At 47.1% G+C, this 26,188-nt stretch overlaps 1 protein-coding gene across 1 annotated transcript; it reads right to left on the bottom strand.

Annotated features, from left to right (window-relative positions):
• Positions 1-168: 168 nt before the first annotated feature.
• polr2g (RNA polymerase II subunit G) lies at positions 169-13,552 on the bottom strand. Its single transcript, XM_068021417.1, has 8 exons — positions 13,432-13,552; positions 9,091-9,200; positions 6,519-6,678; positions 4,515-4,565; positions 2,911-2,976; positions 2,188-2,259; positions 1,428-1,461; positions 169-871 (listed from the first exon to the last, which is right to left on the bottom strand). The coding sequence occupies exons 1-8, from the start codon at positions 13,441-13,443 to the stop codon at positions 858-860; spliced, it is 519 nt and encodes a 172-aa protein (XP_067877518.1). The 5' UTR covers positions 13,444-13,552; the 3' UTR covers positions 169-857.
• Between the last annotated feature and the right edge of the window lie 12,636 nt (positions 13,553-26,188).

Raw genomic sequence — 26,188 nt, 5'->3', positions numbered from 1 at the left:
AACGCGTTAGTGTTGCATTCCTGGCTGCACCATTTTAATCAGTTTATTTTAAATGAGGGGTTTAAATTTCAACACGTTTAACAACGCGCTAAAAATGACAGAGAAGGAATTGAATCCCTTTGGTTTCGAACTCAGATCTTGCACACAAAACCAAAACAACACACTAACTTTCCCATTCACCCAGGATTTCTTTATTGGTTTATCTTGTCACATGGGACTTTATGGTGAGATTATAATTATATACAAATAAAAAACATTCAGTCACAGGACCCATAAATCAAGGACTTTAAAACCTGGGAATCACAAAATCACCACTTATATTCATTACTCACCACTCTCAGCAAAACACTCTAAGCCCCGGAAATATCAATTAACAGGAGGAGTCAAAACGCTCAACCAATTGGAGATGTAACCGGGATAGACGGCAGAAAAATTCTGTGTGTCTTGGGCACAAATGGTGACGGGTTACGTGCTACCATTAGGGCAGTGGCAGAGAGGCTGGTTTGAACCCAGCAGGCGCTGCTTCCTCGCAGACTTTGCACCCGCAGTTTCGGTTTGAGGGCGTCGAAAGAGGAGGATCTCGTTGGCTAATTTGGGGAGGAGCTGATTCGTCCAGAGGGGCAGGAAGTTCCCGATGGAAGTGCACCCCGTGCTGCCAGACGAGACTGTTGTTTGACAGACCTGTTTAAACTGGGAGCTTCAGTTCAATCCTTGTAACACAAGCCACAGGCTCAGGGGCCAGTGAGCAGACATATTGAAGTTGAGAAAGGGTCTCGAGAGGCAGGAGCGGGGACAATGTATCAGGGTAGAGAGAGTATCTTCGGGAGGTGGCCGCTCCTAACGCTGGCTTTGGTGCTTTAGCTCACAAGTCCTGCAAGGAGAAAAGATTGTTGAACTTTTAACCATTAAGAGCCGAAGGGTTGTGTAAAACAACAGATACAACCATGCACCACCCCCCTCCCCCCCTCCAAGGCTGATGGCAGCTTTATGCTGCAGATTCTGGCATCACATTTGCTGCTGTCTCCAGTTAGGTAAACCGACCCTTAGGCACGCACCAATCTTTGCTCAGCAACGTTTTCAACGCTGGTTCAGAGCCTGAGTCAGCTTTTCCCGATGCCCAGATTTGAAACAAAGGAACTTTTGAAAGTTTGCTTCCCGTCAGTTGCAGTTTTTTTGACACAATGCTTCGCTCTCCTCCTGCCAGCACCTTGACTGCACCATTTAATCCTCAAGCCTACTTCCAAACCTAACCCTCAGTAACAGTACAATGGGAACCTTTGTTCACACCTTGTGACACCGATACGTGCCTGCCCCCTTCACACACACTGTAGCGTCAAGCCTCAGCTATTACTCTCTACAGTGTAACCCGATCTAGCGGAGACACCCACGGAATGAAACTACTGGACAGAGACAGTGGTCGCACTTACCCAAGTAGTCATCCATCAAAGAGCCAATAGCAAACTGGAAGAGAAGAGAGAGTGCACATTATCACAGCCTTAAAACTCAATCCCCATACGGTAAGAACAGGTGTTTAAAAAGCCAGATCCGACACCCTCCATCACCCTGATCCATACCACAAGCACCAGGGTCCCTAGACATTCTTCAGACAGAAGTATTGGAAGTCTTCAATCATGTGTGGGGAGGCACAGCTGAGCTTAGCCCTTTTAGGATTCTCACAGTGCAGTCCATTCGGCCCATTGTGCCTGTGCTGGCTCTTTGCAAGAGCTCTTCAAGTAGTCCCACTCTGCCCCCCCCACCCCCGCTCTTTCCCCACAGCTCTGCGAGTGTTTTTTGTTTCAATTCCACATCGAATTCCCATTTGCAAGTTCCCATTGAATCTATACCGCCCTTTCTAACAGCGCGTTCCAGATTCTAATGACTCGTTGCGTAAAAAAAAAATTCCCCTCCTTTCCTCCCCCTCACTTTCTAGATGTCCTCCTGCATATGGACTCCTCCAGCAGAATTCACCGGAGAGCGAGCGGGAACAGGATACGTGGGATGAGGATTCTCTCCTTCTAGCCGGGGAGCACTGAGGCTAATTCAACTGTTTCACGGTCAACAGGAATCAAACCTGCTCTGGCATATGTGTGTGGATTCTTCAGTACGCTTAACAAAATCACGTGGAGCACCCGATACACAGGCAGCCATTATAGACTAATCCGAATAAACACCGGGCCGTGTACTTACGATGTCGTTTTTATCTACTCTGGTTCCTACGACCTTCAGTCGAATTTCATCGTCTTGCTGGATGACGATGTCCTGCAAACAGATCCATAGAATTAGAAGGCCTTCCTCGCCACAACCGCAAGCCCTCCCCCACCACCCCCCCGTGACCCAAAACCCAGTTACGGACCAAGAGCCGGTTCCCTTTGAGATGACACGTTCTCTACCCCAGTCAAGAACCAGTCCAGTTCGCTCTAAAGGCGATGGAGAGAGTCCGCACCCACCACGCCAGTCGGAAACGCATTCCGGAGCCAGGAACCTTTCAGCGTTCCCACATCTGGGCACGAGGGATAATCCCCGTCCCGTTACATTTCAACTTTCCGGGTATCAGCACCATCCTCCTAGCCTCCCCAAAACATTCAATGCACATTACTTACCTTCAAGTTTTTCTGGCCACATTTTTCGACTCTCTCCTCAAGGGGGCTGACTCTCTGGTGGAGGCGGGGGTTTAATCTTTTCTCACCTAACATCTGCATGGACTTGCTTTCCAGCATTAGGGTTACTGGTTATTGAGGACTGGGGCCCCAGTGTAAATTTCACCCCCACTTCCTTGCCACCTGCGGCATCCCTAACGCGCAAAGACTGGGGAATAAATTTGGGACTTTTCCCAACTGCAGTCTGCAACCACATGTTGTACTAAGCAACTCAGCCCCTGGGCGAAGCTTCAGTATATGAATCATGACATACCTCGTCACTGGTCTTGTAACAGGGAGGGTTGGAATTGGGATCGAACTCCATTTCTGATGGAATAGACTGGAGAGAAAGAGAACACAGTGATAGATTAATGGCTCAAAACAGACTCAATCAATTTTATCCCCTCCCAAAGGCGTGGACTCACGAAGCCTTGCAATCTGTACACAAGCAGCTATTTTTTGTGCGATTGGAATGTGGACCCCGTCAAGCATGGATTTTCCAAATGGATGGTCATTAAGAACTTCCATTTCCCTGCCAGAGAAGGGAGAAATCCGTACACACACCTGCAGTACCCACTGTCTGTCCAGCAACTTCCTGCCATTTTTGGAGCAGTGGATGTCGCTGATTACACACTATGTACTGCACAAAAACAGGCCATTCGGCCCAAGTGCTCCATGCCAGCACTAATGCTCCACCCGAGCCTCCTCCCAGCCCCTCTCCATCTCACCCCATCCCTTCTATTCCTTTCACCCGCAAGTCTTTATCCAGCTTCCCCCTAAATGTATCGATACTATTCACCCTCAACCCCTCCCTGTGGTAGCGAGTCCCACATTCTCCCCACTCTCTGGGGAAAGAATTTCCTCCACAATTCCTGATTGGATTTATTGGTGACTTGTCGTATGTTTATGACCTCTAGTTCTGGTCTCCCCCCCACAAGTGGAAACATCTTAATCACATTTACCCTAATGAACTCCCTTCATAACTTTGAAAGGCCTCTATCAGATCACCCCTCGGCTTTCTCTTTTCGACAGAGAATAGCCCCAGCCTGTTCATCGAAACGGGATCCCAGCAAAATTTGAGGGTGAGGTGATTTAACTCAAAAAGGACCTGGACAAGCAAGTGCTTGGCAGTGTGACTGCTGGTGTTGGGTAGAAAGGAGGAAAAAAGACCAAGGACGGGTTAATGATTTGGTGGAGACCCGCAATCAAGAATTAGAAACTGGAAGATAAGAAAGGCCCTCAACAGTAACTGAAGCTCCCATCAGTGAGCGGTTAATGAATTAAATAACTAGCCACCAGGCTCTTTGAAAAGCTGGAAAGAGGTGAATGTGATATGTAAAGGTTTCAAAGGTGACCAAATACTTCACAGGAGACAATGCACACTTTTTTTTTTTAAAAACATGTTTCCCTGGAGTTTCCCCACTAGTCTGCAAGTAGATACCCTTCAGTCAGTACAGCTGCTCACTGTGAATTCACTGGATGCGAACATCGCTGGCAAGACCAGCATTTGTTGCCCACCTCGAGTTGCCCCCGTGCAGGTGGGCCTTCTTGAACCACTTCAAAGGGTTTGGATACAGCTGAGTGGTTTGCTTGGCTGGGTGTGGGACTGGAGTCACACAGAGTTTGATTTCCTTTCCTAAAAGGGACATTAGTGAACCATTTTACGACAACCTTCTCAAGGGCAATTAGGGATGGGCAACAAATGCAGGCCTTGTCAGCGACGCCCACATCCCACAGAAGAATAAAACAAAAATTCAAATTCTCAAACTGCCATGGCGGGATTTTAACCCACGTTCTCTGGATTATTAGTCCATTCCCATTACAGCTAAGGCACGTTTACCAGTAAGAGGTGGTATCATTTTAAATATTGCAACTTACATGTCGGGAGATGAAGCAGGACATGGGCCCGATTTCTGTAAAAAGTCCAACCTGTGGGGAGAATAGAAACTGCAATCAAAACAGACAGGAACTCTGTACAGTTACACAGTGAGTGATCCTTACCCTGCTGAATAAACAGTGACTCTGTACAGTTAGACAGTGAATGATCCTCACCCTGCTGAATAAACAATAACTCTGTACAGTTACACAGTGAGTGATCCTCACCCTGCTGAATAAACAGTGACTCTGTACAGTTACACAGTGAGTGATCCTCACCCTGCTGAATAAACAATAACTCTGTACAGTTACAGAGAATGATCCTTACCCTGCTGAATAAACAGTGACTCTGTACAGTTACAGAGAATGATCCTTACCCTGCTGAATAAACAGTGACTCTGTACAGTTACAGAGAATGATCCTTACCCTGCTGAATAAACAGTGACTCTGTACAGTTAGAGAATGATCCTTATCCTGCTGAATAAACAGTGACTCTGTACAGTTACAGAGAATGATCCTTACCCTGCTGAATAAACAGTGACTCTGTACAGTTACAGAGAATGATCCTTACCCTGCTGAATAAACAGTGACTCTGTACAGTTACACAGTGAGTGATCCTCACCCTGCTGAAGAAACAGTGACTCTGTACAGTTACACAGTGAGTGATCCTCACCCTGCTGAATAAACAATAACTCTGTATAGTTACACAGTGAATGATCCTCACCCTGCTGAATAAACAGTGACTCTGTACAGTTACACAGTGAGTGATCCTCACCCTGCTGAAGAAACAGTGACTCTGTACAGTTACACAGTGAGTGATCCTCACCCTGCTGAATAAACAATAACTCTGTATAGTTACACAGTGAATGATCCTCACCCTGCTGAATAAACAGTGACTCTGTACAGTTACACAGTGAATGATCCTTACCCTGCTGAATAAACAATAACTCTGTATAGTTACACAGTGAATGATCCTTACCCTGCTGAATAAACAGTGACTCTGTACAGTTACACAGTGAATGATCCTTATCCTGCTGGATAAACAGTGACTCTGTACAGTTACACAGTGAGTGATCCTTACCCTGCTGAATAAACAGTGACTCTGTACAGTTACACAGTGAGTGATCCTCACCCTGCTGAATAAACAGTGACTCTGTACAGTTACACAGTGAGTGATTCTTACCCTGCTGAATAAACAGTGACTCTGTACAGTTACACAGTGAGTGATCCTCACCCTGCTGAATAAACAGTGACTCTGTACAGTTACACAGTGAATGATCCTTATCCTGCTGAATAAACAGTGACTCGGTACAGTTACACAGTGAGTGATCCTCACCCTGCTGAATAAACAGTGACTCTGTACAGTTACACAGTGAATGATCCTTATCCTGCTGAATAAACAGTGACTCGGTACAGTTACACAGTGAGTGATCCTCACCCTGAATAAACAATAACTCTGTACAGTTACACAGTGAGTGACCCTTAACCTGAATAAACAAACAGGAACTCTATAAAATTATAGCGAGCAACCATTGCACTGCTCAACAGTCAGACACTCCAGTGTTACACAATTTTTGCAACTAGACAACTGAGATCTAAAAAATTCTGTCAGGAATGACAAGGTAATTACAGTCAGGAAGAATTATTATTGAAGCATGAACAATGGATGAAGTTGCTTCTGTACAGTACCTGATCATATCCTCAGGATGTCCCAGGAGCAGGAGCTGGCCCATTCGAAGGATGGCACCCCTGACAATGTAGCAGTTCCTCGGGACTGCATTGGACTGTCAGCTGTTGGTTATTGAGCTCCATCTTCAGTGTGGGGCTTGAATCTTCTGACTCAGGGGCAGAACGGCTGCCAACTGAGCTCAGCTGACACCCCCTTACTATTTAAGGGGAGAATGGGTTCATACAAAACTGAGGGCAAGACAAGACCAGCTGGTTCAACAAGCCTGCCCCATTTAACTTGACACTTTCTTCCGGTGAATAAATATACTCAGACATTACCTTGTTGACCTGAGTGACCACAGCATCGACCACCTCTCCTTTAAACGGACGGAAGACTATGGCCTTGTACTTGACAGGGTACAGCACAAACCCTCGTCCTGGCTGAATTACTCCAGCTCCAATGTTGTCTATGGTGGTGACAGCAATCACAAAACCGTACCTGCAAGGTCAAGAGACAACGCGAGCATGAAAAGGTTGCAGCTTGCAGTGCACAACACTCCAGACTAGAACACAGCCCATGAAAAACAGTCAGCGTGACTGCCAGGATCTGGGAAAAGCTCACCATTAGTTCAGGGACAATGGCTACATTGTCTGCAGCCATAAAAATCAGACAACACAGGTGGGGGCCATTCGGCCCTTGTATCTGTGCTGGCTCTTTGAGCGAGCTCTCCAATTAGTCTCACACCCCTGTTCTTTCCCAAATGGTGCAAAAATGCTGCATCACCAGATCAGGAGAGGTTTCATCAAAAAAAAAAGGTTCTCTCCCATGAATAATTAAAGAGCTTAACCTCACCAGAAGCTGGACAAAATGCTGCATCATTGGCTGAGACAGAATCCTGGAATTTTCAACCTGACACCATTATGGATCTACCATTGGCTTTAATTGCCCAGCCCTACTTGTCTGAGAGTCAGCCACGTACTTTGGGACTGCAGTCACACGTAGGCCAAGCCAGGCCAGGTAGGTTCGCTTCCTTGGAGGCCATGAATGAACCAGGTTGAGTTTTTAAAACAAATATCCAGCAGCTTTCATGGTCGCATTTGATTTCACAACCTTTGCCTTGCTAGTCTAGTGCCATGACTACTAACCTACCATACCTCTGAACAGGTGAATGATGCAGATACAAGCCACAACTATTTAACAGGACGTCGCACTGTTTGTTAATGATTTGGAGATGTTGCTCTGGAAAGGACAGGGGCGTGGCTTCACTGTACAATGTACAGCTTCCATTACCAACAGTCAAGTGAAAGACACTTCTCACCAGTGCAGCACCTCCACCATCACTAACAAGAGACAGACTGTTGTCGCTACGATTTTAATAAAGCTTACTAATGGGACAAGTGAAACATGGTAGAATTACAGAATCTACCCTTCCAAATTTAGAGAACCAACAGCACAGAAACAGGCCATTCGACCCAACTCTTTGGCAGCCTTTATGCCCCACATCAGCCTCCTCCCATCCCCAATTAACATATCCTTCTATTCCTTTCTCCCTCATGTAGTTTATCCAGCTTCCCTTTAAATCCATCTACGTTATTCGCCTCAACCACTCCCTGTGGTAGTGAGTTCCACATTCTCCCCACTCTCTGGGTAAAGAAGTTTCTGCTGAATTCCCCATTGGATTTCTTGGTGACTATCTTAGACTGACAGACTGGGGAGTCTTGGACTAATGTGTGATGGGTGGAGAGAGTACATCAAATCAGACTGGTGAACATCACGCGTACAGGATATTGCACTATGCTGAGGTGCATTGGCTGCAGTGCAATTTACCTGCTTTTGCATGGCAACCAGGAAATCAAGACCAACCTCAGTCATCAAGTGAGGTGAAGTTACGGAGCAGGGTATCATTGCACAGAGGTAATTTAGTCTCATTTCCAAGTTATACATTTTGCCCCAATTTTAATATAGTTTGATTTCTTTTTAAAAAGGAGTACTTATTCTCAGGATATGGATGTGGCTGGCAAGGCTGGCATTTACTGCACACTCCTAGTCACCCTCGAGAGGTGGTGGCAAAGGTGCTCCTGCAGTACTGTTGGGGAGAGTTCCAGAATTTTAACCCAGCGCCGATGAAAAAAACAGCCAATATATTTCCAAGTCAGATGGTGTGTAACTTGGAGGGGAACCTGCGGGTGGTGGTGCTCCCATGCGTCTCGTCCTTCTAGGTGGTGGAGGTCATGAGTTTGGGAGGTGCTTTTGAAGAGGTCTCAGCGAGTTGCTGCGATGCATCTTGCAGATGGTACATACTGCAGCTTCAATGCCCCGCAGGTGGTGGGGGGGGGGTGGGGGTGAATGTTTGAGGTGGTGGATGGGGTGCCGATGAAGCAGGCTGCTTTGATGTTATCGAAACAGCAGAAAACTAGGGCGACTTGAGAAGCAGAGCTGGCTGGAGGACACGGGATCTTCCTGCAGTACAGGCTAAGGAGCTGGATGACACAAAACTGAGGCACTGCAGAACGGCCACTGGCGGTAGGAAGCAATTCTTCACCGTATCGGGATCAAATCCTGGAATTCCTAACTAACAGCACTGTGGAAGCACCCTTCACCCCATGGACTGCAGCGGTACAATTTGGTGGCACCCTCCCCAACAACTTCTCAAGGGAAACTAGGAACGGGCAATAAACGCCTGCCTTGCCAGCGATGTCCCAAGAATGAATAAAGGGGGGAAAAAAAAAATCACAGCAGAACAAGATTACACGAGCACGTTTCATCATAACTGTGGACATAGCAACTTAGAATGGAACAAGCTGATGGAAAAGCGTGACAAAAACAGGATATTACTTTGTATCCGAGAAGACGCAAGTTTTACCATATTTATTGGGTATGAGTTTTAAACAGGGCTAGCTGGTCACTCACTTTCCAGTGCAGGTTCCCTCCACCTCAGTGAAGAGCTTCTGTTTGACTGTGTTCAGCAGGTTAGGGCCAAAATATCGAGGATGCAACAGAATCTCATGTTCCAAAGAAATCTATTTATGTTAAAAATGAGAGAGGAAATGCAACTATTAGAAAAATGATGCAAGTACGCTTTCCGTCTCTAGTGACTGGAATTTCGGCGGTTTAAACATTCCCTTAGCTCCCCAAAGTCTATCGACCTCAGTCTTGAATATACTTAGTAGAAGGCGGGAGAGATGAAAGGACAAGGGATGGTGGTACGAGGAAAAGGGGATGGGGATGGAATAAGTAAAGAAACAAAAGATGGGTCTGGACGAGGTGTAAATGGGAATAACAGATTCATCACCAGGGCTCATGAAGTGCTTTCAGAATCAGAATCACAGAATCAGATGGATACAGCACAGAAGGAGGCCATTCGGCCCATCATGCCTGTGCCAGAACTGCCTTTCCCTCTTCTTTGACCGAGGATTCCCCTCCACCATGCTTGGCAGGGCTCTCAGCTGTGTCTATCCTCAGGTCGAGGCTACAGTTTGGAGAAAACACAGGAAAGATTTTCTGGGTTTGTTGTGGGGGGGGGGGGGGGGGGGGGGGGGCAGCGGTGCAGGGAAGCCACTCTCACCTTGCCTATTTGGGAAGGGAGGAGGTGTTGTCAGTGTTGGTCCAGTGTCAGCGCTCTTGCCTGTAGGCTGAAGCCCCACTGCAGAGAGTTGAACACAAAATCTGGGTTCACGCTCCAGTGTAGTGCTGAGATGTCAGAGGGGTGGCAGCAAGGGAGTGCTGCACTGTTGGAGCTGCCTTCCCTTTCACGAGACAGTAAAACCTCTTATGATGAAAACAGAAAATGCTGGAATTACTCAGCAGGTCTGGCAGCATCTATGGAGAGAAAAAAACAGAGTTAACACTTCAACAGAAATACTAAATCCTTTTAGTTGGCTCTAAAGCACTCCATGCCACTATTCAAAGAAGAAGAGGAGAGTTCTCCTGGTGTCACGTCCAATATTTATCCCACAACCAACATGACTGAAACAGATTAGCTTATCAGTTTTCTCAGTAACATAGTGGTTATGTTACTGTACTAATAATCTAAAGGCCCGGGCTAATAATCCAGAGACATGAGTTCAAATCCCACCACAGCAGTCGGGGAATTTAAATTCAGTTAATTAAATAAATCTGGAACAAAAAGCTGGTATCAGTAATGATGACCATGAAACTACTGGATTGTCGAGAAAAGCCATCTGGTTCACTAATGTCCTTTAGGGAGGGAAATCTGCCGTCCTTACCCGGTCTGGCCTACATGTGACTCCAGACCCACAGCAATGTGGTTGACTCTGAATTGGCCTAGCAAGCCACTCAGTTGTCAGGAAAGCAGCTCACCAACACCTTCTCAAGGGCAGTTAGGGATAGGCAATAAATGTCAGCCTTGCCAGTGAAGCCTGCGATTGAATTAAAAAAAGTTTGCGTGCAAAAATTGGCTGCCATGTTTCTCTGCACAGGTGATCACATCTTTAGCGGTGAAGAGTCCTCAGCCTTATTTTTTAAAAAAAAAGAAAAAATCTTTCATTTCTATAGCGCCTTTCATGACAGAATGTCCCAGAGCGCTTTACAGCCAAAGAAGCACTTTTGAAGTGCAGTCACAAAATCACACAGCAGCGGTGGGGGAGAGACGAGGTGGGGCCATTCGGCCCACTGTGCCTGTGCCAGCTCTTTCCCCACAGCTCCAATTTTGTTTTCCTCCAGTAGAGATCCCATTCCCTTTTGAAAGTCCAAACTGAAGCTGCTTCCACCACCATTCCAGGGAATGCATTCCAGATCCATACATGGTTGTAATGTAGAAAATGCAACAACCGATTTGCACAGAGGAAAAGCTCCCACAAACGGCAATCTGAGGATCACCACATCATCTGTTTTAGGTATGGTTTGAGCAATAAATATTGGGCAGGACACCGGGGAGAAATGCAGTGTAAATGCAAGTTCATCCTGCTTATTGGAGGGGAGCGGGGAGGTGTAATTCCCCCCTTGCTGGCAGGCAATGATCCCTCTAAATGTTCTTTTTGTGCACAGACTGTTTATTTCAATCTGGGGTATCTTTAAATTTTTCTGCGTGCAGTACCTTAAAGTACCTTCATGATGGCTGCAAGGCCAGACACAGCTTAGAGGATCACTGTTGACAGGGTCAGGGTAGGGCAGGGGCACCATGTAGGGGTCCTTCCTTAGCCTGGGGGTGGGGACAATCATGGTTGAGGGTCCTATCAAGCATGGTGGAGAGGAATCCTCAGTCGAGAAAAGGGGAAGGCATTTCAGAAGCACAAGTGATGATTCTGCTGCTGCCATTTACACCTCCCCCAGACCCATCTTTTGTTTCTTTACATATCCCGCCGCCATCTCCTTTTGCCTCTTACCATCATCCATTTTGTCATTCCAAATAAGAATAAAACCAGACGGACCACCCGGCACAGACAACAGCACACCCTGCCCAGTCGACCCTGCAAAGCCCTTCTTACTAACTTCTGAGGACTTGTGTCAAAATTGGGACAGCTTTCCAGGGGCTAGTCAAGCAGCAGCCTGACAGTCATATTCACCGAGTCATACCTTACAGACAATGTTCCAGACTCTTCCATCATCATCCCTCGGTATGTCCTGTCCCACCTGCAGGACAGTGGTGTACAGTCAGGAAGGAGGGGCCCTGGGAGTCCTCAGCATTGACTCCAGACCCCATGAAGTCTCATGGCATCAGATCAAACATAGGAAAGGAAACCTCCTGCTGATTACCACCTACTGCCCTCCCTCGGCTGATGAGTCAGTACTCCTCCATGCAAGGGCACAGAATGTACTCTGGGTGGGGGACTTCAATGCCCATCACCAAGAGTGGTTCGGTAGCACCACTACTGACCGAGACGGCCGAGTCCTAAAGAACATAGCTGCTAGACTGTGTCTGTGGCAGATGGTGAGGGAACCAACAAGAGGGAAAAGCTTACTTGACCTCGTCCTCACCAACCTCCTTTTGCAGATGCATCTGTCCATGACAGTACTGGTAGGAGTGACCATCGCACAGTCCTTGTGGAGACGTAGATCCGACTTCACACTGAGGATACCGTCCATCGTGTTGTGTGGCACTAACACTGTGCTAAATGGGGTAAATTCAGAACAGATCTAGCAGCTCAAAACTGGGCATCCATAGGATCGGTGGGCCATCAGCAGCAGCAGAATTGTACTCAGCCACAATCTGTAACCTTATGACCTGGCATATCCCCCACTCTACCATTACCATCAAGCCAGGGGATCGACCCTGGTTCAATGAAGAGTGCAGGAGAGCATGCCAGGAGCAGCACCAGGCATATCAAAATGAGGTGCTAACCTGGTGAAGCTACAACACAGGACTACATGCATACGAAACAGCAGATGTAGCATGTGATAGACAGAGCTAAATGATCCCACAACCAACGGATCAGATCAAAGCTCTGCAGTCCCGCCACATGCAATTGTGAATGACGGTAGACAATTAAACAACTAACAGGAGGAGGAGGCTCCACAAACATCCCCATCCTGAACGATGGGGGAGCCTAACACGTCAGTGCAAAAGGCTAGGCTGAAACACTAGCAACCATCTTCAGCCAGAAGTGCTGAGTGGATCATCCATCTCGGCCTCCTCCTGAGGTCAATAAAGCATACAGTATCCTGGGCTTCATTAACAGGGGCAAGAGCAAGGAGGTTATGCTGAACTTGTACAAGACACGTAGTTCGGCTTCAGCTGGAGCATTGCACTTTAGGAAGAGTGGTTAAGGTCCGGAATGTGCCGCCTGAGAACGTGGTGGAGGCAGGTTCAATTGAGGCTTTCAAAAGGGAATTAGACCATTATATGAAAAGGAAGAATGTGCGAGGTTACGGGAAGGAGCGGGAAACGGCTTTAGGTGAAATGCTCACTGGGAAAACCAGTACAGACACGATGGGCTGAAGGGCCTCCTGCTGGGCTGTAATTGGCAACATTGTTTATTTATTTCACATTTCCAGCGACTGCAACATTTTGCCCTGGCAGGGAGAACAAGGAGGGGGTTGAACCTCCTTTGCCATTGGTGGAAATAGCAACCAATTATACCAAAGCCCCGCCCACGCGAACTGATGAAAGACCGGGGCAGCTGTCAATCAGGAGATACCGCGGCGTCGCGCGTCATACCGCGAATGACGTCAGCACGTCACACAACCGCCATTTCCCAATGTAAAAGCAACTTCTTTTCAAGAGATGAACCGTCTTTACTTCTCCGCCCCGTCTTCACCTTGACAACCATAGTTTACCCATAAACTACTCACATGATAAAACATCGCTGCGGCAATCGCCGGAATTCACTACGCACCCGCGCACGACAGCACCAAATGACTGGCCACGACCAAGCCGGCGGTTGGAGAGGGGGGGGAACGGGGGATTCTGATCACGTGCTTACGGCGCCCATGCGTCATGACGCAGGGACGTCACGCACGCGGCCAGGCCCCGCCCTCGCCTCCTGCCGCGTGCGGTGGGCGGGCCGCAGTTCCCGCCTTTTCTGTGTTGTCCGTTAGGAGGCCGCGCTGCCATGTTTGTCCCTCAGCGAAAGCCAAGGTGGGTCCTGTGGGAAAGCACCACCACCACCACCCCCCTACCTTTCTCTGCCAATACACACACATTGTAGGAGAAGCAGGACAAAGTGGCTCATTGAGGGGCCTGGACAGAGCAGAGAGGGAGAAACTGTTCCCATTGGCAGAAGGATCCGGAACCCAGAGGGCACCGATGTGAGTTGTTTGGCAAAGGAGACAACGGCGAGCTGGAGACTCCAGAATGATATCAATGGTTTGGTTGAGTGGGCGGAAAAGTGGCAAATGGAATTCAGTCCGGATAAGTGTGCGGTGATGCATTTGGGGAGGGCAAATAAAGCAAGGGAATACACAATAAACGGGAGGATATTGAGAGGGGTAGAAGAAGTGAGAGACCTTGGAGTGAATGTCCACAAGTCCCTGAAGGTGGCAGGACAGGTGGATAGAGTGGTGAAGAAGGCATATAGGATGCTTTATTTGGCCGAGGTATAGAATACAAAAGCAGGGATGTAATGCTGGAACTGTATAAAACACTGGTTAGGACACAGCTGGAGTATTGTGTACAGTTCTGGTCACCATATTACAGAAAAGACATAATCGCTCTGGAGAGAGTACAAAGGAGATTTACAAGAATGTCACCAGGGTTCGAAAGTTGCAGCTCTGAGGAAAGATTGGATAGGCGAGGGTTGTTTTCCTTAGAACAGAGGAGGCTGAGGGGCGACTTAATTGAGGTGTACAAAATATGAGGGGCCTGGATTGAGTAGACAGGAAGGACCTGTTTCCCCTAGCGGTGAGGTCAGTTACCAGGGGGCACAGATTTAAGGTGATTGGTAGAAGGGTTAGAGGGGACATGAGGAAAAACCTTTTCACCCAGAGGGTGGTTGGTGTTTGGAATTCACTACCAGGAACAATGGTGGAGGCAGAAACCCTCAATTCTTTTAAAAGGTACCTGGACCTGGGACTGAAGATTTTCAAGCTGCAAGGCTACAGACCGGCTGCCGGAAGGTGGGATTAGATTGGGCGGCTAGTTTCTATTTTTTTTCCTCTTCTCGGCCAGCACGGACACGACGGGCTGAATGGCCTCCTGCTGTGCTGTAATTGTTCTATGTTTCCAAACAACTTGGCAGTTGGAGGTCACAGAGATGGATGTGCATGACAAGAGGGTAATGGAGGAGATGGTGTTTCAGCGGCAGTGTCACAGGGCTAATGATCCAGAGGCCCAGGCTAATGATCCAGAGGCCCAGGCTAATGCCCGGAGACATGGGTTCAAATCCCACCACAGCAGCTGGTGGGATTTAAATTCAATCAATGAATGAATTAATTAAAATCTGGAATTGAACGAAACTATCATCAATTGTCGTAAAAATGTCCTTTAGCGAAGGGAATCTGCCGTCCTTACCCAGTCTAGCCTACATGTGACACCAGACTCTTAACTGCTCTCTGCAATGGCCTAGCAAGTCACTCAGTTGTCAAAGGGAATTAGAGGTGGGCAACAAATGCTGGCCTTGCCAGTGATGCCCACATCCCATGAAAGATTTTCAAAAATTCATGCTGGGTAGCAGGAAGCAGATAGCAAGGCAAAGTGGATGTGGAAGAGAATTCCAGGGAATAGGGACATAATGATGGTGGAGGGAATGACGTGAACCAGTTTTTTGCCAAATGAAAAATAGGTTGAGATTCTGCAATGAAAGAAATTAGAATTCAAAAAACCCAAGCGTTTTGGAGAAAATTATTCATTTTTCCATTTTTATTTTCAACGTCATCAAACCTCAAGAAAACAGGCAAGCGGGGAACAAATTCACAGCTAAGTTGTTTTAGAAGAACATTGCTGAAAAAGAAAATTCATTTACTGCTTTGGCAGAAATGTTATGGATCATCAAGTAATTTCCAAACATGGATTAGATTTTTTTTGCCGATTTTCTGTGATATTTCTCTTGAAAAAGCCCTTCAAAACACTCCCACAGGGGATGCGTAGACCAAGTGGGCCCACATCAGAGACGCTGTCTATGAGTCAGCCATGACCACCTATGGCAAACGTGTGAAGCGGAATGCAGACGGGTTTCAATCTCATTTTGAAGAGCTGGAACCTGTCATAGCCGCTAAGCGCATTGCATTGCTGAACTACAAAAAAGCGAGTTAACATCCGTAGCACTTAAAACAGCCAGAAGCGCTGCACAAAGAGCAGCCAGGTGCTGCACAAATGACTACTGGCAACACCTATGCAGTCATATTCAGCTGGCCTCAGACACCGGAAACATCAAAGGAATGTATGATGGCATGAAGAGAGCTCTTGGGCCAACCATCAAGAAGATCGCCCCCCTCAAATCTAAATCAGGGGACACAATCACTGACCAATGCAAGCAAATGGACCACTGGGTTGAGCACTGCCTAGAACTGTACTCCAGGGAGAATGTTGTCACTGAGACTGCCCTCAATGCAGCCCAGCCTCTGCCAGTTATGGATGAGCTGGACGTACAGCCAATAAAATTGGAACTCAGTGGCGCCATTGATTCTCTAGCCAGCGGAAAAGCCCCTGGGAAGGACGACATTACCCCTGAAATAATCAAGAGCGCTAAGCCTGCTATACTCTCAGCACTACTCGAACTGCTTTGCCTGTGCTGGGACGAGGGAGCAATACCACAGGACATGCGCGATGCCAATATCATCACCCTCCATAAAAACAAAGGTGACCGCGGTGACTGCAACAACTACCGTGGAATCTCCCTGCTCAGCATAGTGGGGAAAGTCTTCGCTGGAGTCGCTTTAAACAGGCTCCAGAAGCTGGCCGAACGTGTCTACCCTGAGGCACAGTGTGGCTTTCGAGCAGAGAGATCGACCATTGACATGCTGTTCTCCCTTCGTCAGGTACAGGAGAAATGCCGCGAACAACAGATGCCCCTCTACATTGCTTTAATTGATCTCACCAAAGCCTTTGACCTCATCAGCAGACGTGGTCTCTTCAGACTACTAGAAAAGATCGGATGTCTACCAAAGCTACTAAGTATCATCACCTCATTCCAATTCAGCATAGCGGCGCCTCATCAGACCCCTTTCCTATCCTGAGTGGCATGAAACAGGGCTGTGTTCTCGCACCCACACTTTTGGGGATTTTCTTCTCCCTGCTGCTCTCACACACGTTCAAGTCTTCAGAAGAAGGAATTTCCCTCCACACAAGATCGGATGGCAGGTTGTTCAACCTTGCCCGCCTAAGAACGAAGACCACAGTACGGAAAGTCCTCATCAGGGAACTCCTCTTTGCTGACGATGCTGCATTAACATCTCACACTGAAGAGTATCTGCAGAGTCTCATCGACAGGTTTGCAGCTGCCTGCAACAAATTTGGCCTAACCATCAGCCTCAAAAAAACGAAAATCAGAAATGCTCCATCCATCAATATTGGCGACCACGCTCTGGAAGTGGTTCATGAGTTCACCACCCTAGGCTCAACTATCACCAGTAACCTGTCTCTCGATGCAGAAATCAACAAGTGCATGGGAAAGGCTTCCACTGCTATGTCCAGACTGGCCAAGAGAATGTGGGAAAATGACGCTCTGACATGGAACACAAAAGTCCGAGTGTATCAAGCCCGTGTCCTTAGTACCTTGCTCTACGGCAGAGAGGCCTGGACAACGTATGTCAGCCAAGAGCGGCGTCTCAATTCATTCCATCTTCGCTGCCTCCGGAGAATCCTTGGCATCAGGTGGCAGGACCGTATCTCCAACACAGAAGTCCTCGAGGCGGCCAACATCCCCAGCTTATACACACTACTGAGTCAGCGGCGCTTGAGATGGCTTGGCCATGTGAGCCACATGGAAGATGGCAGGATCCCCAAGGACATATTGTACAGCGAGCTCGCCACTGGTATCAGACCCACCGGCCGTCCATGTCTCCGCTTTAAAGACGTCTGCAAACGTGACATGAAGTCCTGTGACTCTAGTATTGGCCTTTGTTGCCACTCCAGGCACTGCTCCACAAACCACTGACCACCTCCAAGCACTTACCCATTGTCTCCCGAGACAAGGAGGCCACAGAAGAAGAAGAAGATGTTGAGTTTATTGTTATTCATTGTTCGGATTATGAAGACCACTAGCAAGACTAGCATTTATTACCTGTCCCTGGTTTTCCTTGAAAAAGTGGTGGTGAACCACATTTTTGAACTACTGCAGTACGTGTGGTGAAGGCTGCTTCCATAGTCTTGGTAGGTAGAGACTTCCAGGTTCTTGACCCAGTCTTCTTTGGGCCTCCTTATCTCGAGAGACAATGGATACGCACCTGGAGGTGGTCAGTGGTTTGTGAAGCAGCGCCTGGAGTGGCTATAAAGTCCAATTCTAGAGTGACAGGCTTTTCCACAGGTGCTGCAGAGAAATTTGTTTGTCGGGGCTGTTGCACAGTTGGCTCTCCCCTTGCGCCTCTGTCTTTTTTCCTGCCAACTACTAAGTCTCTTCGACTCGCCACATTTTAGCCCCGTCTTTATGGCTGCCCGCCAGCTCTGGCGAACGCTGGCAACTGACTCCCACGACTTGTGATCAATGTCACAGGATTTCATGTCGCGTTTGCAGACGTCTTTATAGCGGAGACATGGACGGCCGGTGGGTCTGATACCAGTGGCGAGCTCGCTGTACAATGTGTCTTTGGGGATCCTGCCATCTTCCATGCGGCTCACATGGCCAAGCCATCTCAAGCGCCGCTGACTCAGTAGTGTGTACAAGCTAGGGATGTTGGCTGCCTCGAGGACTTCTGTATTGGAGATACGGTCCTGCCACCTGATGCCAAGTATTCTCCGGAGGCAGCGAAGATGGAATGAATTGAGACGTCGCTCTTGGCTGACATACGTTGTCCAGGCCTCGCTGCCATAGAGCAAGGTACTGAGGACACAGGCCTGATACACTCGGACTTTTGTGTTCCGTGTCAGTGCGCCATTTTCCCACACTCTCTTGGCCAGTCTGGACATAGCAGTGGAAGCCTTTCCCATGCGCTTGTTGATTTCTGCATCTAGAGACAGGTTACTGGTGATAGTTGAGCCTAGGTAGGTGAACTCTTGAACCACTTCCAGAGCGTGGTCGCCAATATTGATGGATGGAGCATTTCTGACATCCTGCCCCATGATGTTTGTTTTCTTGAGGCTGATGGTTAGGCCAAATTCATTGCAGGCAGCCGCAAACCTGTCGATGAGACTCTGCAGGCACTCTTCAGTGTGAGATGTTAAAGCAGCATCGTCAGCAAAGAGCAGTTCCCTGATGAGGACTTTCTGTACTTTGGACTTCGCTCTTAGACGGGCAAGGTTGAACAACCTGCCCCCTGATCTTGTGTGGAGGAAAATTCCTTCTTCAGAGAACTTGAACGCATGTGAAAGCAGCAGGGAGAAGAAAATCCCAAAAAGTGTGGGTGCGAGAACACAGCCCTGTTTCACGCCACTCAGGATAGGAAAGGGCTCTGAGGAGGAGCCACCATGTTGAATTGTGCCTTTCATATTGTCATGGAATGAGGTGATGATACTTAGTAGCTTTGGTGGGCATCCAATCTTTTCTAGTAGTCTGAAGAGACCACGTCTGCTGACGAGGTCAAAGGCTTTGGTGAGATCAATGAAAGCAATGTAGAGGGGCATCTGTTGTTCACGGCATTTCTCCTGTATCTGACGAAGGGAGAACAGCATGTCAACGGTCGATCTCTCTGCACGAAAGCCACACTGTGCCTCAGGGTAGACGCGCTCGGCCAGCTTCTGGAGCCTGTTCAGAGCGACTCGAGCAAAGACTTTCCCCACTATGCTGAGCAGGGAGATTCCACGGTGGTTGTTGCAGTCACCGCGGTCACCTTTGTTTTTATAGAGGGTGATGATATTGGCATCGCGCATGTCCTGGGGTACTGCTCCCTCGTCCCAGCACAGGCAAAGCAGTTCATGTAGTGCTGAGAGTATAGCAGGCTTGGCACTCTTGATTATTTCAGGGGTAATGCTGTCCTTCCCAGGGGCATTTCCACTGGCTAGAGAATCAATGGCATCACTGAGTTCTGATTTGGTTGGCTGTATGTCCAGCTCATCCATGACTGGTAGTCAGTGATGATGAAGGAATGGTCAAAATCAGGATGGTGTGTGATTTAGAGGGGAATTTGGAAATGGTGGTGGTGGTCCTGCTCCCCTTGTCATTTGCAGGTTTGGGAGTTGCTGTCAAAGAAGTCTTGGTGAGTTTCTGCAGTGCATCCTGTAAATATATATAGCAGCCTTGGTGCACCGATGGTAGAAAGAGTGAATGTTTAAGGTGTTGGATGGGGTACGAATCAAGCAGACTGCTTTGTCCCTAGATGGCATCGAGCATCTTGAGTGTTGTTGGAGCTGCACCTAGGCAAGTGGAGAATATTCCATTGCACTCATGGCTTGTGCCTTGTATGTGGTGGAGAGGCTTTGGGGAGTCAGGAGGTGAGCCACTTACTGCAGAACTTCCAATCTCTGACCTGCTGTAGTAGCCATGCATTTATGTGGCCCGTCCTTTTGATCTTTGGGTTGGTAGTGACCTGCAGAATGTTAGTGGTGGAGGATCTGATGTAGGTAATGCCACTGAATGTCAAGGGGAGGTGGTTAGAATCTCTCTTGTTTGGAGATGGTCATTGCCTGGCACTTGTGAAGTGCGAATGTTACTTGCCACTTATCAGCCCAAGCCTCGGTGTTTGTCCAGGTCTTGCTGCATGCTTTATTATCTGAGGAATGTGAATACAGCTGAACACTGTGTAATCATCAGTGAACAGCCCCACTTCTGATGTTATATTGGAGGGAAGGCAATTGATGAAGAGGCTAAAGATAGTTGGGCCTAAGATGCAGCATGCGGAACTCATACAGCAGTGTCCTGGGGCGATGATGAATGGCCTCCAATAATCACAACCACCTTTCCTTATGCTGAGTATGATTCTCGTCTCTGGAGAATTTTTTCCCGATCCCCATTGACTTCAGCTTTATTAAGACTCCTTGGTGCCATCTTCAATCGAATGCTGCCTTGAGAGTGAAAAGGCAGAGAGGTTCACAGATGAAATTTCAGAGTGTGAGGGTTAGACAGCTGAAGACACACTCGCCAATGTTGAGGGATGCAAAAGAGGCCAGAGTTTGAGGAATACAGTGTTGTGGGAGGGGGACGTTACAAGTCTGGAGTTAGTTAGAGATTGGGATAGGCAGACCGTGAAGGAAGTTAAACACAAGGATGAAAATTTTGAATTGCAGGTGTCAGGGGACCAGAAACCAATGTCGGTCATTGAGGATTGGGTTAATGGATGAGGGGCTTTGAGACGGGATAAGGTATGGGCAGCAGATTTCTGGATGAGCTGAAGTTTATGAAAGATGAAGGATGGGAGATGGGCCAGGAGACCATTAAAATAGTCAAGTCTGCAGGTGACAAAGAATGAGGAAGTTTTTTTATTGATCCACCAACGGGCCAAATAATCTCCTGTGCTGTAGGTGTCTATGATTCTATGAACCTGGAAGAATCCACAAATTTATTGTTAAAGGTTGATTAGTGGAGTGGGAGCCAAATGTGGCTACAGATGTGTCAAAAACAATGACTTTGGTTTTACCAGTCTTGGGCTGAAAGAAACTTTGCATGCAATCCTATACTTAATATTGGATACACAGTCAGAAAGCTCCCGTGGAGCTGGAGACAGAGAGATGTACATGGGTCTTGAAGTAATAGCAGAAATTGACTTGTTGCTTGCGAAGGATGTCCTTGAAGCAGTAGTGAACCACAGGTTCACCCCTATAATACAGAATATCATTACATCCATGAGTTGCACAACATGATTAAAGCAAGCATGAATGTTCCAGAATGGCAGTCCTGTTTTTAAACAAAAATGGCTTTACAGTTTACCAGAACACTTCAGCTTCAATGTTTTCAGGTGTATTTAGCCACTGCCACCAGGACTAAAGGCCTGCTACCCGACCCGAACCCGACGACATGTGTCGGGTTCGGGTCGGGTCAGGTCGCTCTTCCGGGTTCGGCTTTCGGGCTCGGGTTGGGTCGGGCCGGACACACACAGCAAGAAGAGTTAAAAGTAAAAAACTTAACTGAGCTGGGAGTCCGGGACATCAAAGAAGGAATCTCTGAGTCTGCGCAGTGAGCGTCTGGTCGGGTTGGGCTTGGTTCGGGTCAGAGTTGGGCTTGGGTCAGGTCGGGCTTGGGAAAAATCGGAGGGTCTCGGGCCGGGTCCGATGTGGTCCTGTTGAGTTCGGGTCAGGTTATTTTTCCCTGACCTGAGCAGGCCTTTAACCAGTAATAATGATGATTATCTAGCAACTCTGAAGGAAGTCCAAGACTCTTCTGACCTCTGAGGTTAGCTCACTAGTGGCACTGGGCCTCCATAACCCTGGGATCCTTTCTTGATTAACATCTCAATTAAAATCCCTCCACTCCACCCCTACCTTTATTCAGCCCCAGACTCTCTCCCCTCTGTTATTATCTCAGGGATAACCATCCGCCTTGCGGCTCTCCTTTCACTCTTTTCGACTGTGTCTTTTAGAAACGGTGTTTCAGTGGAATCATCTTACATGAAAGAACAGTTCACTGCCCATGGATGAGTCAGAGTCACTTGATTCTTTGCTCCAAATTGAATCAGCCCTCTTAATCGAGTTAAGTAAAAACAAAATCTTATTTCCGTATCTCATGCCATATCATTGTTCAATGTTGAATTGAATAGAACTAATTTAACATGTCAGCTATAATTCTATAAATATTGCAGTTCCCCAGACAGACCAGGAAGGCTCCAAGATTGAGCTCAGGCTTATGTTAGCTCACCTCACATGGGGAACAACCATTGGTTCTGTGCCACCAACTGGAAAGTGGATGCTTGTGGTTGTCAGGTAAGGACAGGGTGGGTTTGGCTGTGGTGTCAACTGCAATTGAATATCTTGGAGCTATCTTGTTCAGGAAGGGTGAAAAGGAAATACCAAGTTACAAACTTCTTAGTCTAACATTAGTTGAGGGTAAATTCTTAGAATCCATCATTCAGGATCACATTAGTGAGCATTGGAAATGTGAGAGATAATTCAGGATAAGTTTAATGGAGGTTCTTGAAGAAGTGACCAGTTGGGTAGATAAAGGGATGCTGTGCATGTAGTATATGTGGATCTTCAGAAGCCATTCATTACGTTGTTTCACAGGAGGTTTATTACAAAGATTCAGACATGTAAGAAATGTAGCCAACATGGTTGCAGGGTGGGTTGACCGACAGGAAACAAAGGGTTAGGGTTAACTGAGATTTTGTTGGGGTCAAGAAAAACTTGAGGTTCATCATCTCGTGAATCTTGGACATAAGTCACACTTTGGTTCTGTAACCCAGCGTTGAAGAATGCCTAGATTGGAGAAGAATTGAAAGCAGTAAACCCCAGGGCACAGTGCTGGCTGCACACTTGTTCTCAGTAAATAGAGATGATGTGGGCTTAGGCGAGAATTGTCGATGACACAAAAGTAGGGTCTTTGGCAAACAGCAAGGAGTCTGTAAAAGACGCGAGGACAGGTTAGCAGAATGGTTAGGCATGTGATCCAGTGACTTGCAGAGAAATGTGCAGTAGTACATTCTGGGAGATAAAAAAACAGGAATTGGAATATTTCCTAAATGGTAACACCTAAAAGCTGTGGATGATCAAAAGTCTAAGGATTCAGATACTTGAAAGTACATGTGTCGATAGATAAAGTCATAAAACAGACCAAGGCATTTTAGGTTTTATAAGTAGAGGTATAGAAAGAAGAGAAAAAAAAGGTAATGATGAAATTATAAATTACAATGGTTAGGCAGTTTTGGGAAGCCCATTATAGGCTGTGCCTGGCATAGATTCACCAGAATTATGCCAATGATGGGAAACTAGTTATGAGGAGGGACTTGGGATATTGGGACTATTTCCACTGGAATAGACAAGGCTATCAGGAGATTTGATAAAGGTTTTTAAAATTATCAAGGGTTTTGATAAATTAGGAAAGACTATTTCCTCTGTTTCCCAGTTAATTTATAATTAACACTTAAAAGTCAGGAGAAAGATTGGGAGAATTTTTTTACACAGAGGGCTGTTGAACCATGAAATACTCTACCTCAGTGAAGCAGACACTATTGCATATTTTAAGGGAAAACTGCATAAATCTTTAAAGCAGAGGCTATGGAGTGAGAGCAGGGGAGTGGGATTAGTTTTGGACTGCTCCAGCAAAGAGATGGCATAGACATGACAAAATGGGCTAAATGGCCTTCTGTACTGTAAATTTTGCTGGATTTAAGTCAACAGTAACTCACATTTATATATCACATTTCACATGTCATATTGTGTTGCCTTCAGGGGAAATGGGTAGGGGATGTGTGAGAGGGAAGCCAATATCTGGAGCACACAACACACATCATGGGGCTTTGTTGATCCTGGTCTCAATTTTTCAAGTATGCTCTAGTGGCAGAAAATCTCAGCACTGATTGGAAAATTGCAGGAGCATGTACAGCTGGCAGCAGGTGAGATTGTTCATCGCAGGCATGACCTTGAAAAATTATACCTTCATATATAAATTGCCGCCTTACTTATAGATGTGTTCTGTAACTCGTTTCTATCCTTTTTGTCATGTATTAATGTCAAAATTTAACATTTGAAAGTGTCTATGTAAACATTTAGAATTGAAATCCTATATGTAAACAGTTTCCTGTAAAGGGTAGTTGCAGGCTCTGACCAGTATATGGTTGATATACAGAGATTCTGAAGTCTCTTAACTCTGTTGACCTAAAAAAAGTAATTATATTCATCAGCACCTTCAGCAGATTGGGTTGGAAATGAATAAACACGATGATGAACTTTTCAGCTGTCATGAGACCTACCATGGTGCTATCCCTTTCTGCCCCACTTTATTGGCCACCTTGAGCTCCCTCGATGGGTCAGTGGGTAAATATGCTTCCTGGTGAGATGTGGTTCTGAGCCAAGCAGATGAGGAAGATCCCAGATTGATGCCAAGAAAGCAGATCTTGAATTGTCTCAATAAGTGCAAAAGAAAACAGCCAGAGTTCCTAATCATTGTCCAGTGACCATTGTTGAAAAGTGAGTGAACGGTGGATGAGGGTCATTGGATTTGGCCAGAATGCCCTTCACGAAGCCTGCCAGTGCTCACTGTCTAGGGCAACCATACCCTTCCACCAAGAGAAGAAAATACTCCACTTCATTTCTCCCTCTCAAATATAACTCCCGTCTAAATTTATTATTCCTTATTCCCACTGCACATGATGGGCTGGATTTTATAGCACCCCCCCCCCCCCCCAACATTGGGGATTGTGGTAGGGGGGCTGGAAAATGCCTCCGGCAGTGGCCCGCCATAGGCCTCAGTGCCGGGCAGCCCCTCCCGCTGCTCGGTGACCTGGGCCAAATCAGCATATTTAAAAAACTGTAAATGAATGAATAAATGACCTACCCAGTAGTACTGGTGGACGGCACTCCAGCGCCTTCAGGTAAGCGTCCGGGGATCCGAGGCATGACACTGGTGGGAAGTGGGGAGCAGGTACGTTTTTCAGTGGGGGGTGGGGGAGCGTGGTATAACTAATATCATTGGTTGAGGGGATGGTGGGAAGGGGTAAAGATTAATGTTTATGAACTTTGGCGGGAGTGGTCAGGTGGGCAGGGGAAGTGTTTGGGGAGGAACATACGAATTAGGAGCAGGAGTAAGCCACTCAGCCCCTCAAGCCTGCTCCACCATTCAATAAGTTCATGGCTGAACTGATTTCTGCACATTCCCACTTACCCCTGATAACCTTTCACCGCCTCTGTTATTATCTCAGGAATACCATCTGCCTCGTGGCTCTCATTTCACTCTTTTCTACTGTGTCTTTTAGAAGCAGTGTTTCAGTGTTCGGGGGAGAGGGCAAGTAGTTAATTATATGGTTATTGGTGGGGGGGGCAAATTAAATGTTTTCAAAAAAAATTTTCTACCATCTCTCTTTAAAAATTTTAATTAAATGGAAGGGCAAGAAGCCCTTTAAAAATGGCTGCTGACACCATTGCCAGGGATGGACTGCCCGCCCCTCCACATCATCCGGTGGGGGGGGGGGTGCAGTCCAAGCCTGCCATTTAAATGAGCTGACACGTTTAATATCACGGCGGCTTAGTGACCAGGCTGCCATTGTTTACGGCCACTCTCAATGGCTGCAATGTAAAATCCAGCCCGATATATCAGAGATAACTGCAAAACAATTGGACAGCTTATTATTGGAGTATGGGAATGCTGGAGCAGGTGCTGTATGTGCAATAGAGTGAAGGATCACTGTGTATCCCTGTCATTAGATTCCCCTCCCCCACACTCCCATCACCCTCCAGATTTCTCCATTCCTTACCTGAGCAATGGGGGTGGAGGAGGTAAATGGTGTTAATTAGGTGTGGGAACAGGTTTGCTGGGTCGCCGACCCATTTTCCTTAGGATGCTTCTTGCGGCCACTCCATTCGTTGTGACATCATTGAAAGAGGCAGGTCTGACGGGATAACATTCCTTGCTTGAAATTTCACCAGTATCGCCGA

This window comes from Heterodontus francisci, chromosome 44, assembly GCF_036365525.1.
Source record: "Heterodontus francisci isolate sHetFra1 chromosome 44, sHetFra1.hap1, whole genome shotgun sequence".
NCBI lineage: Eukaryota > Metazoa > Chordata > Chondrichthyes > Heterodontiformes > Heterodontidae > Heterodontus > Heterodontus francisci.
This window is presented reverse-complemented; position numbering and strand designations above follow the sequence as displayed.

Bases quoted from the DNA above. Each gene is read 5' to 3' on its own strand.
- polr2g (XM_068021417.1), bottom strand. The intron at 4,566-6,518 runs GTAATGTCTGAG...TTCTCCCCACAG, and splicing joins TGGTCACTCAGGTCAACAAG to GTTGGACTTTTTACAGAAAT. The intron at 2,260-2,910 runs GTATGTCATGAT...ATCTGTTTGCAG, and splicing joins GTTACAAGACCAGTGACGAG to GACATCGTCATCCAGCAAGA.